Genomic DNA, 11,749 nt, shown 5'->3' with positions numbered 1-11,749 from the left:
GGAAGATTTCCAAAGATTTGTCTATTAAAATTAAATGACTTAGCGGCTATACATCCGAACGAGAGCAAATACAATTGGCTTTTGCAAGTAAAAGCATTCTTTATAGATAGTAATTCGCAAGATTTGTGGCCTGGTATGCAGCCACTGCGGCTAATTGAAAATAAAAAGAAGGTGTTGTGCAATTATTTTGGGTACTTGAAACGGAAAGATGTTTTAAGAGTGCAGAGTTCGCAAAGCCTTGAAATCTTTCCTTATTTATCAGGAAGTCCAAGAGAAAGTACATATTTGTCCTTAAATCTGCCAAGGTATATACCTAAGGTAATTGCGCAACTACGAATGATGGGTTCAAAACGCGGTTGTATTCGATCGGGGGGTTTTTCGCTTATCTACGATCCACTTAAGTCTTGCTGTGTGTGTAATATGGGAGAATGTGAATCTTTATTCCACATTCTGATTTCCTGCCCAATGTACAATGATTTGAGATCTTCCATCTTTCATTTGCCTAGGGAGGTTATTAGTAAGCCTCAGTACTGGGTGTATCTTCTAGAATCGGACTCGCCGATTGAATTAAAAAAGGTGGCCAACTTTATAGTAGCCGTGTTGAGATTGCGCACGTATATTATCGAGACTTGAAATTGTTGTTGATGCATTTGTTTTTATTTTGATTATGTGTGTATTTTGTTGCTGTATGTATGTATGTATGCGTACAGGTTATAATTGCGGCAAATGCAGCATATTGAATTCTTGATTTTAGTTTTCTTTTTGGTATTGTATTAATAAATTAATCTTAGTATATTGAGTTGATGTTCCTTCTGAGCAACACGTGTTATAAGGCATTATGTATGTATATATTTGTAATGGTTTTTACCTATGAACAAATAAATGAATTTGAATTATATATATATATATATATATATACATATATTTCTATAGAATTACAAATTTGGTGTAGTTAATATAATTTTTAATATAATATAATTCAGAATAATTTATAAAAAATACATATATTGTAATTATTGACAACAAATTGCTTTCTTATTTCTTTTATACTCGGGGAGAGGTACGCACGTTGAGACGGGTTCTGTTTATAGTTATAATTTTTAACAAACAAAATTAAGCGAAAAATTCGAAATGCTTTCTTAAAAGTATTGTCCAGGGCTACAACATTGCCAAAAAAAGTTTATTTTTTTGGACAAAAATGAAAAATTTATAGCTGATTTTTTCAACATGTTATTTTTGACCCAAAAAAAAGTGGTACGCACATTGAGACACCCATAGTAATTTATTTTAAATTGAAACAAGATGAATTTAATAATTACGTCAGATTCTAATTGTTTGTTGTTTATTTACTTATTTTGATGGTCTTAGCCCAAAGATAAAAATTAAAACATTAAAAATTATCTTAAAGAAGATAATCAAAAAATAAAGAGCCTCGGCAAGCCCCATGCAAAAAATGCCCCTTTTTCGTACCTCGAATTTTGAAACTTTTTTTATGCCAAATGGTTACATATGATGACCCAATAATCCCTGCAAAATTTCAAGATGAGCATGTGCCCCCTTTCCGAAATACAGGGGGTCAAAGGGGGCCATGTCCAAAAATAGAATATGCAATATAATCGAATAATAATGTTAAAAAAAATCAGACCAAATGGTTCCCTTAAGATTTTCGTCTGCTGATTACGAATTTAAAGTCCGTTTTTTAAAATTCAAAATGGCGGACCCAATATGGCGGACGACATTTTTAAAAATCGATCCAATTTACTTAAAAATCGTTACTCGGGGGTTTTTGGGGTCGCTGATTACGAATATGACGTCCGTTTTCAAAAATTCGAAATGGCGGATCCAATATGGCGGACGGCATTTTTGAAAATCGATCCAATTGACTTGAAACTTGTTACTCGGGGGTTTTTGGGGTCGCTGATTACGATTCTAAAGGTGGACTAACATTGAAAAAGCACTAACCATTTTTTATTAGTAAATATATTTTTTTGAGCTTACACAGAAAACAAAAAGCAATCTAGAAACATTTATATCTTTAGCACATCATTTAAAAACATCTTTTTTGAATGTGAGCTTGAGAATGTGATAATAGAGTTCTAATTTTAGTTTAAAAGTATCAAATTATTGAAAGATTTTAACTTACATTCGAACACTCCGGAAACAAAAGACGATCTGAAAATTATAATGTTATATACTCCTACTCTAATCTACATTTAATGTGTGTTGTGTTTTGCGAATGTGATTTAGTAAAATTAATTGTAGTTTTAAAAATCTGAAATTATTAAAAGATTTCAGCCTTCATTCAAAAACCCTAAAAAACAAAAGACGATCAATAGATCATCATTTTATTTATTTCCATTGCATTCTACATCTACTGTGTATTTTATCTTTGCGAATGTAATTCTAATCCCTTATCTTTGTTGATCGGGTTGTCGATTACATCTTGCCTTCATTGGTTGGATAACTTCATCTTACCTTTGTTGGTTGGATTATTATCTCTTATCTTTGCTGATCGGGTTGTTGATTACATCTTGCCTTCATTGGTTGGATTCTAATCCCTTATCTTTGTTGATTGGAATATTACATCTTACTTTAGATGGTTTCAAAATTATTACATCTGGCCTTTGCAAGCTGAATTTAGCCTTAAACCTTGCCTTTATTCGTTATATTAGATCCGACATTTTGAATTTTTAAAAATGGACATCACATTCGTAATCAGCGACCCCAAAAACCCCCGAGTAACAAGTTTCAAATCAATTGGATCGATTTTCAAAAATGTCGTCCGCCATATTGGATCCGCTATTTTGAATTTTTAAAAACGGACATCATATTCGTAATCAGAGACCCCAAAAACCCCCGAGTAACAAGTTTCAAGTAAATTGGATCGATTTTCAAAAATGTCGTCCGCCATATTGGATCCGCTATTTTGAATTTTTAAAAACGGACATCATATTCGTAATCAGAGACCCCAAAAACTCCCGAGTAACAAGTTTCAAGTCAATTGGATCGATTTTCAAAAATGTCGTCCGCCATATTGGATCCGCCATTTCGAATTTTTGAAAACGGACGTCATATTCGTAATCAGCGACCCCAAAAACACCCGAGTAACGATTTTTAAGTAAATTGGATCGATTTTTAAAAATGTCGTCCGCCATATTGGGTCCGCCATTTTGAATTTTTAAAAACGGACTTTAGATTCGTAATCAGCAGACGAAAATCTTAAGGGAACCATTTGGTCTGATTTTTTTAACATTATTATTCGATTATATTGCATATTCTATTTTTGGACATGGCCCCCTTTGACCCCCTGTATTTCGGAAAGGGGGCACATGCTCATCTTGAAATTTTGCAGGGATTATTGGGTCATCATATGTAACCATTTGGCATAAAAAAAGTTTCAAAATTCGAGGTACGAAAAAGGGGCTTTTTTGCCGAGGCTCTTTTATTTTGCACAAAAATAATTAATCGAAATTTTTATATTCGCAATTTTTACAGGTGAAGAACATGTAAAACGCTTAAAAATTGTGGATTCAGAATCAATTTTAATGACAGTACTATTTTCACACTGAGAGCGTTTTAACCTGCGTACCACAGTGTGTCTCAACGTGCAGACCTTGCCGTTATTTTTTAAAGCTTTGAAATTATTTGTAGATGTTAACATATGTCTAAATTTTCTTTGGAACATTAAAGTAGAACCAAAATTGATATGTACATGTTATCCGCACTTTTTTCTGCCACTAAAAAATACAGTAAATACACTAAACAAAAATTCTGAAAAACACTTTTTTTAACTAAATAATTGGTTTGCTCTAGTTCTACCGAGAAAACAGGAGTTATTGTGCTTCTATTGAGTAAAAAGTTTGGTATTATTGATATGACAAAATGCCAATAAACTTTTTGGTATTATCAGTTACACAGGTTATAATATCTTAGTGTCTCAACGTGCAAACCGTCTCAACGTGCGTACCTCTGCCCTACTATTAGCAGCATTTTTTACTCTATCTTTAAATCTTCTTCAGTTTTAATATTCTTCTGGTGACTATTTAAACAATATTATTATGTATAAAAGTCTCATAAATGTTTTAATGGTGTAATGTAATCGAGGGGGTATTTACTTGTGTATTAGCGTGTACACTCCTCCCGTAATAGTCACGTAATAGAGTGTAATAGAGCTTTATTAGGTCAGTGTAGTACCACATAATATACAGGTAATATTCTGTAATAATCAGTAATACCCTGTAATAGTTCTGGAATATCCTATAATACTAGATAATACGCGTAATAGCAGGAAAATTTAGTGTATTAGAGTGTACACCATTTTAACCAGTAATTACTCCCTCGAATGTAATTATTCGTTAATTGTTTGACATTATTGTTATTCGTAATAGCAAATTTTTTTGATAAATTAATTTGACAAAGAATTCTGTAAAATCTATTTACACTCGAATCTTGTTATAACGAATCTCGTTACAACGTTCTCTCGTTACAACGAACATTAAAACTCTCGATACAACGACAAAAAAAACACGAACGAATTTAAGAATTTAATTTAACCAAAATTTTGGTTAACTCAAAAAAAACGACTAAGTTAATCAACCCTTAACTTTATTTAACCTAAAGAATCTAGTGATGTGATTATTATTAAAAATTCTTACTTTTTCTTTAAACTGATTCCATAATGCAGAAACTTTTAATATAAATAAACATACTTTACGAAATTTTGTACACGTATTTGACGTTTTGTTCTGTTAATCACAGATAAATTCATGTGTTTGAATATAACGTGAAGTAGGATTCCTCCTTCCGTCGTAATATCGAGATTTTGAAGTCCCGAGATCGTCGTTATAACGAGAATCGAGTGTATATTTAAATGAAAAGTTATAGAATATAAATGTGTTCTAAAAATTTAGAAATTTCATTAATTAAGCTTAAATTAATTGCTTTAATCTTTCATTTAAAAATTAATTTTTAAGCCTTTCCTTATACTTGTAACTTTGAAAATTTACATTCTTCAATTAACATTATTAAATATAATGTATATTATACATAATATAATTATACTATTGTTGCAAATACAGTATCTTTTTTCAAGTTACAAAGCACATTTTCATAGTTCCTTCGTTATATAAGTAAATTCTAAACTTACTTTCATGAGCCTCCGTGGCGCAGTTGGTAGAGCGTTTGATTTCTAATCCACTCCTAGCTGCGTCTTGCGTTCGAGACCTCGTGATTGTAAATATTTAAATAAATACCAAAACAAATTTTCTTCGACATGTATAAACATTTCAAGTATGTATGACATGCGAGAACAGCGTGGAATATTTTTTAATTTTAATTTAAATATTTTTTTAATTACCGATATGAGTAACATATATTTGTAACTGTTCTAGAACTGTGACAAGTATCTTTGTCACCATGTTACAGATCTGTTACATAACTGTGACATCCCCCTGACTATGACATTTTGCGTACCCAGTAAGTCTCCTGTGAGTCACCAGTTATAGAACATGTTTTTCTATTATTTGTCACAGTTCTGTAACAGATCTGTAATAGTGTTTGCTGTGTAGTGCTGTCCACGAGACGAGATGATACCATCATGACTGGGCAGGCGTATACTCGGAGACTGGCATAAAGGTTAAAGTTTATTAACTTACACAGAATCTGATTTCTGCTTTTGACAAATTTTATTTTCATATTCTTGGCATATTGTTAGATTTAAGGATTATTATCTGAACTAGAATGTGAGAATAATTATTAATAAATAAACTATTTCTTTTCTTTTTTTATTTTGTTTAGTTTTTTTCGATTTATATATTATAATTACTTCCTCATAGAGGAAGTATTGTAATACCAAAATTTTTCGAGTTCGATTTTTTGACATATATCTTTATGTTATTTGACCTCAGGATGTCATTACGTGTGTGTATGTGTGTGCAAACATCACATTTTCATAAATATCTCGAAATCATAAAGAGCTTTTTTGGGGTGAATTTTTTTTAAAAAAAGTAGATCTCACCTGCGGACATAAAATGAGAGTACTTTGTGATAGATAAATAAAGTTTAACTAAATTTTTTTTGAATTTTTAATTTCCAAAAAAACGTTTTTTGCCCATAACTTTAAAAAAAGTTAGGACACCTATAAATGTTTTTACATAATTTTGTAGAGTTTTTTTAGACACGTCTTTTGAGCCCTAATTGAACATTTTTCGTCCATATTAAAGCTCGCAATCCCTCAGAGCGAGATCCCGCAATCCCGCAGGATCCCACACTATTTATTGAATCCAACATACTTATAAAAAAGGAGCGGAATCCCGCGGGATTTCTAACAATCAGGGAAAATTCAGGGAATGTCCAATATGTATTTTATACACTGAAAAAAAAGTGCTGTTGAATCAAATATCTCCATGCTATTGAATTCCCCGTCATTGATTCAATGACACATTTATTAATCGAAAAGTATATTGCTTAAAATGAAAAAATGAAACTGTTTAAATTAAAAGTACGGTACTGTAGAATTAATGATATTGTGCAAATTGTTTCTATAGTTCATCTATATATAGCAACAGAATAATTTATTGCTTCTTTGACATTATTCATTTGAAGCATCTAATAGGTAAATTTGAAGAAAATGCGTGTAAATTTAAATCAAATGAAAAATTGTTTGCTCTAAAGAAGCGCGCTCTGAAAACGAAAGCATATGCTTTCGTTTCAATGAGTGGTGCTATTGCGGACTGCCTATAGCATATGCTATAAAATTAAGAACACTATGTTTTGAGACATTGACAGGTACTAAATTTATTGAAATACTTACCCACATATATTTATATGTTTATTAAACCTGTCGTTTTTGAGATTCCAATATAAAAAAGTATTATTTAAATTCTTTTAATTAATTAATGACTAGTTAAATATAAATTCCCTATATAAATTCCCTTATAATACGCGAAAAATCTCGAGCACGGTATTTAACCACAAAGTAAGTGCCCAACGTTGAGAAGCGGATGTATTACATTGCAGCGCGGCGGTTCTCGTCTATCACGGAAGTTAAGCGTCGTTGGTCGCGGTTACTAAATGGATGGGTGACCGCTTGGGAATAGCCGTATTTTTCTGACTAAAAAAGATAAGTGTGTTTGAATGTGTATGTGTGTGAGTGTTTAGCCGTTGGGAAAAATGAAAATAATAATAAAGATGTATATGTTAGTGTGAAAAATTGAAAAAAAGATGTGTATAAAAAGTGTTGTGTTAATAAGGTGTGAGAATTAATTATAGTATATAAAAAACATGTGAACAAAAATTCCCTTTTTTCAATTTATCGTTGGTATATATTTAACCACATAAAAGAATTGAATTAACAGTATGGTGTTATTCAATCGATAGCAACAACTAAAAAAATTAAGAGTACAAATTTTTGAATCATAAAAATGATGCTTTTAAATTTAAAAGTTATAGTCATTGACTCAAAAGCATATACTGTTAAATTAAAAAATTTTGTTTATTGATTCAAAAGGATTCACCTTCGAATTAACATAGTATGCTGTCAATTTGAGAAATATGCTTTTGTTTCAAAGAAAGTGATACTATCGAATCATTAGAATCGGTGCTTTCAAAACAACAGCATATACGTTAGGCAGCCCGTTATGACACTATTCAATGAATCAAACCCATATGTCATTGATTCAACAGCATTTTTTTCTCCGTGTATTATATGTATTTATATATTAATAAATTTTGGATTTTGAAAGTCTGACTTCATATTCGTCATAACCGAAAAACCCAAAAACCCCTGAATAACACGTTTAAATCGAATTCCATCATTATTTTAAAAAATTTCCGCCATGTTGGATCCGCCTTTGTGAATTTTAAAAATCTAACTTCAGATTTGTAATCAGCGACCCCAAAAACTCCCGAGTAAAAAGTTTTAAGTGAATTTGATCAATTTAAACAAATTTAAGCCGTATTGGATCCGCTATTGTTAATTTTAAATATCTGACTTCAGATTTGTAATTAGCGACCCCAAAAGTCCTGACTAAGAACTTTCAAGTGAATTTGATTAATTTTAAAAAATAAGTCCGCCATATTGGATACGCCATTTTTAATTTTGAAAATATGACTTCATATTGGTAATCAGCGACCCCAAAAACCCCCGAGTAACAAGTTTCAAGTGAATTTGATCAATTTTTGAAAAAGTCGTCCGCCATATTAGATTCGCCATTTTAAATTTTGGAAATATGAAAAATCCGACTTCAGATTTTTAATTGCCAGAATCCTCCCTAAAGTGTACTTGGTTTTTAAATTCCTTGACTAGAAAAATGTATGCTTCAAAGTGTTAATGACTATTACACCAACTAGTGTGGAATCTGAACGAGCATTTTCTGCCGCAGGATATCTCTGTAATAAACTTAGAAGTAGTTTAGCAGATAATACCATCGATACTCTTTGTTTCTTAAGATCTTATTTTTAAAATAAAAATTAGAAACTTTCATTTAATGGAAAAATTTACGTTAATTTAAAAATACTTGATTTACATTCAAACTTAGTTTAACAAGTGAGGTTGTGCAATAATAAAAAATTTATTTAGAGACATAGCCAAATTTATTTAAGAATTTCTTCGAAAATAGGATTTCAAGAGTTTAAAAAATTTTTTAAATAAAAATTTAGATTTCAAATTGGTTCTAAGTCATTGTAACAATGTATTCAATTGAATAAATAAAACGTTTTAATAACATTTTATCTAATAATTATTAAAAAATTAGAATATAGCTAATAACATAAAATTTTGCGGGATTTTGCGGGATCCCGCAGGATTGAGAGTTATCCCGCATTCTAGTCCCGCGGTATTGACGTTTGCGTGGGATTGCAAGCCCTGTCCCTACATCAAATTGAAGATTCTCGAGTGAGAATTTCATTCAGAGAGATTGCTATCTTCTTTCACTTTTTGAAATATTATTATTATTTAAAAACATTTTTTAATTATTAAATTTTTTTTATTAATTACCAAATCAAATAAACACGTGCGGCCGGTCTCGTTTCTTTAAAAAACAGTAATTATGTGAAGCCTCAGCGTCATGGTGAAGCCTTTTGATTGTCTTTAATTTAATTTGTGGTTTAAACAAGTGTCCAATTAAAACAATTTAAATTATTAAATGCAATAATTGTGACTATTAATTATTTTGTGAACAGTAGTGGCTTTCAAGTGACTTAATGTGTTTTAGTGAAGTTTTAAAAATGGAAATCTTTGATTGTCTAGGTTAGTTGTTTCTGTTTTAACTTCTGAAAGTGATTGTTTTTTGTTAAAGAGATTTCTCATTAGGAAACTTTATTGAATTTACTAAGTAATAAATATGTTTATTTTGTATTTACAGTAAGATTTATGAGACGAAAAACAAGTAAGTAAGGTACACAATTCTTTCTTCCGAATTGTTAATGTGTGTTGTCAAAACGTCAGTATTTCGTAATTTCTTTTGTTTTTTATCACCTAAGGTTTTTAGTGTTCATACATGGTACGAAATTGTAAAAGAGTGTTGGAACCGACAAGTCGCAAAAAATGACCAATGACTATCGTCGACCTCAACTGATGATAACAGCAACGTTTAAAACACACATTCTCACTTTTAGTTTCGTTTTTAAATTTGTTTTAAATTGTGTGTACTATAAATTACTTCACAATTTTTATGAATTTCCATAAATGACTGCATAAATTTTCTGCATTAGATTTTAAAATCCTGAATTTCGTTTGCATTATCTCTTTTTTTTGTAGTCGGAAGTTAAAAATCTTTGAATTCAGATACCTAGGTAAAGAATCCCATGTTATGTGGGGATGACCGCTCTTGTTCTGGTCGACCCACTAAAAACCACTCCTGTTTTAATCTGGACTATTCTTCAACCCACGGAACAATCTATTGGCTTCGGGATTCATGAGGAGAAGGTCCCATTGTGTCGCTCACGCGATCCTTCCGTGTCGTTTTTCTTCGGCACTATTTATTCTTGGTCCTAGCGAGTCTTCTTGGCCTCATCGAGAGCAGACTTAAAGACTCCGCATGCCCCGCTGCCTGCGACATGGTTCACATCAACCTTATCTTTGCATAAGAAGCAGATTGGGCTTCTTTTGCAAGACAAAGACTTATGTCCGGCCTCACCGCACCTAAAGCACGCAGCCGATCTGTCTACTGCCTTACAACCTCTTCCTATGTGGCCGTATCCCAGGCACCTATTGCACCTGACGACCATACATATTTTTCTGATTGGACACGACATAAAGCCCACCGTTATGCGCCCTAATTTTAGCTTCTTCTAAGCTTGTGACCACAACAGCAAGCTTTAAGCCACGCCTGTTGGGCCCAAGAACCGTCACCTTTCTACAGGATGATGGTGCTCCCAAAATATGCATCAAGGCTTACTGGACTTCGACGTTGTCAGTAAAGCAGTCCAGGTCTGGCTGGCATGAGGTTCAGCTCTCTTTTGAGCTTTCCTAAGACATCAGCATAACAAACACCCTTAGCCACCTTTACAACTATAGCTGATCGTGGCGGCAACCTAGGTACTTCACTATCTTGGATTACGTTAGAATCCCTGTCAACCTTACGTGCAGACAGTTTGGGAGGTTTCATCTCCTCTGACTAGACGAATCCTTGATAGAGACGTTTATCCGTCCTCTTCGCTTCGTCGTCCTTTCTCTTACCTCCTGAATGAGCGATTTTAGACTTTTTAGTCCCTCCTTAATTGTTTATTTATAAAGTTCTTCTTTATTTGTTATTTTATAAACAAATTATGCCTTAAAATTAAATTTGATCATTATAAAATCTTTATAAATTTTCTTGTAGAATCGATTGACATCCATAGTTTCAATTAAATGTAATTTTTAATGTGATTATGGCAACTGATTTTGGTACATGGATTCGTTAACAGCTACTTTGTATAAAAATACAAAAATTATAAACTTTTTGTCCGGCCCATAACAGATATTTCATTCTTGACTACCATACTTAAAACTTATATTATGATTTTTATTTTAATTAAAAAAATTCTAAAAATGCAAATTACCAAATTGTCGGTTTCATGGAGAATCGCCCACTTACATCTTCGTTATAGGATAGTATTTTTGGCCAAATTATGCTAAAATGTGACTAAATAACATGTAATATTCAATTATAGAAAGTTTAAAAGCAATGCATGAAAAAAATGTAAAATTTAAAAATTTTCGATTTTTTAAATTTTTTAAAAAAATTGAATATCTTCCGTTCTAATTATTATTCTTTAAATCTGTAAAATTATAAACCTTCCTTGGATCAACACCTAACACCCTACTCAGTTGTACTTAAGGTATTTCTCCGGCTGCTACTCTTGAAAAATTGATTTTCGATAAATGTAAATGTTTTCCCCCTATGTAACAGCTTGTATCATTTTGGTGTCCACAGAGAGTACTTTAAAAACCAAAAAAATTTTCCATTTTTTGAAAATTTCAAACTGGTGTAAACCCCTTAAAAAAGTATCTATCGGAACTTTCTTATTTACACTGCTATAAAGAATATAGCCTTGAAATAATTTGTCTAAAGACAAGCAATCAGACTTAAAAGTCAAAATAAGAAACTTAAGGCACTTAATTGATCCACCATTGGTGCAGTCGCTCTGTAAAATAATATTAACTAATTAAAATTTATGAAGTAATTTTATCTCTGCAATATTTACAACTTAAAGAGTACGTTCAAAAAGTTGTGTTGATCTCGAATAAAAAAAGTTGACGTTATATGAC

General features: G+C 31.6%; 1 protein-coding gene across 1 annotated transcript in view; it reads right to left on the bottom strand.

Annotated features, from left to right (window-relative positions):
- Positions 1-1,503: 1,503 nt before the first annotated feature.
- LOC122513132 (homeobox protein 2-like) overlaps positions 1,504-11,749 on the bottom strand; it is a 37,447-nt gene continuing 27,201 nt past the window's right edge. The window contains exon 4 of the mRNA XM_043629405.1: positions 1,504-1,527. Coding sequence (XP_043485340.1) covers positions 1,504-1,527 — 24 coding nt within the window. The remainder of the gene's footprint in view (positions 1,528-11,749) is intronic.

Source organism: Leptopilina heterotoma, unplaced genomic scaffold (assembly GCF_015476425.1).
Source record: "Leptopilina heterotoma isolate Lh14 unplaced genomic scaffold, ASM1547642v1 Lhet_134, whole genome shotgun sequence".
Lineage (NCBI taxonomy): Eukaryota > Metazoa > Arthropoda > Insecta > Hymenoptera > Figitidae > Leptopilina > Leptopilina heterotoma.
The sequence above is the reverse complement of the archived record's forward strand: the minus strand, read 5'-3'. Positions and strand labels throughout refer to the sequence as shown.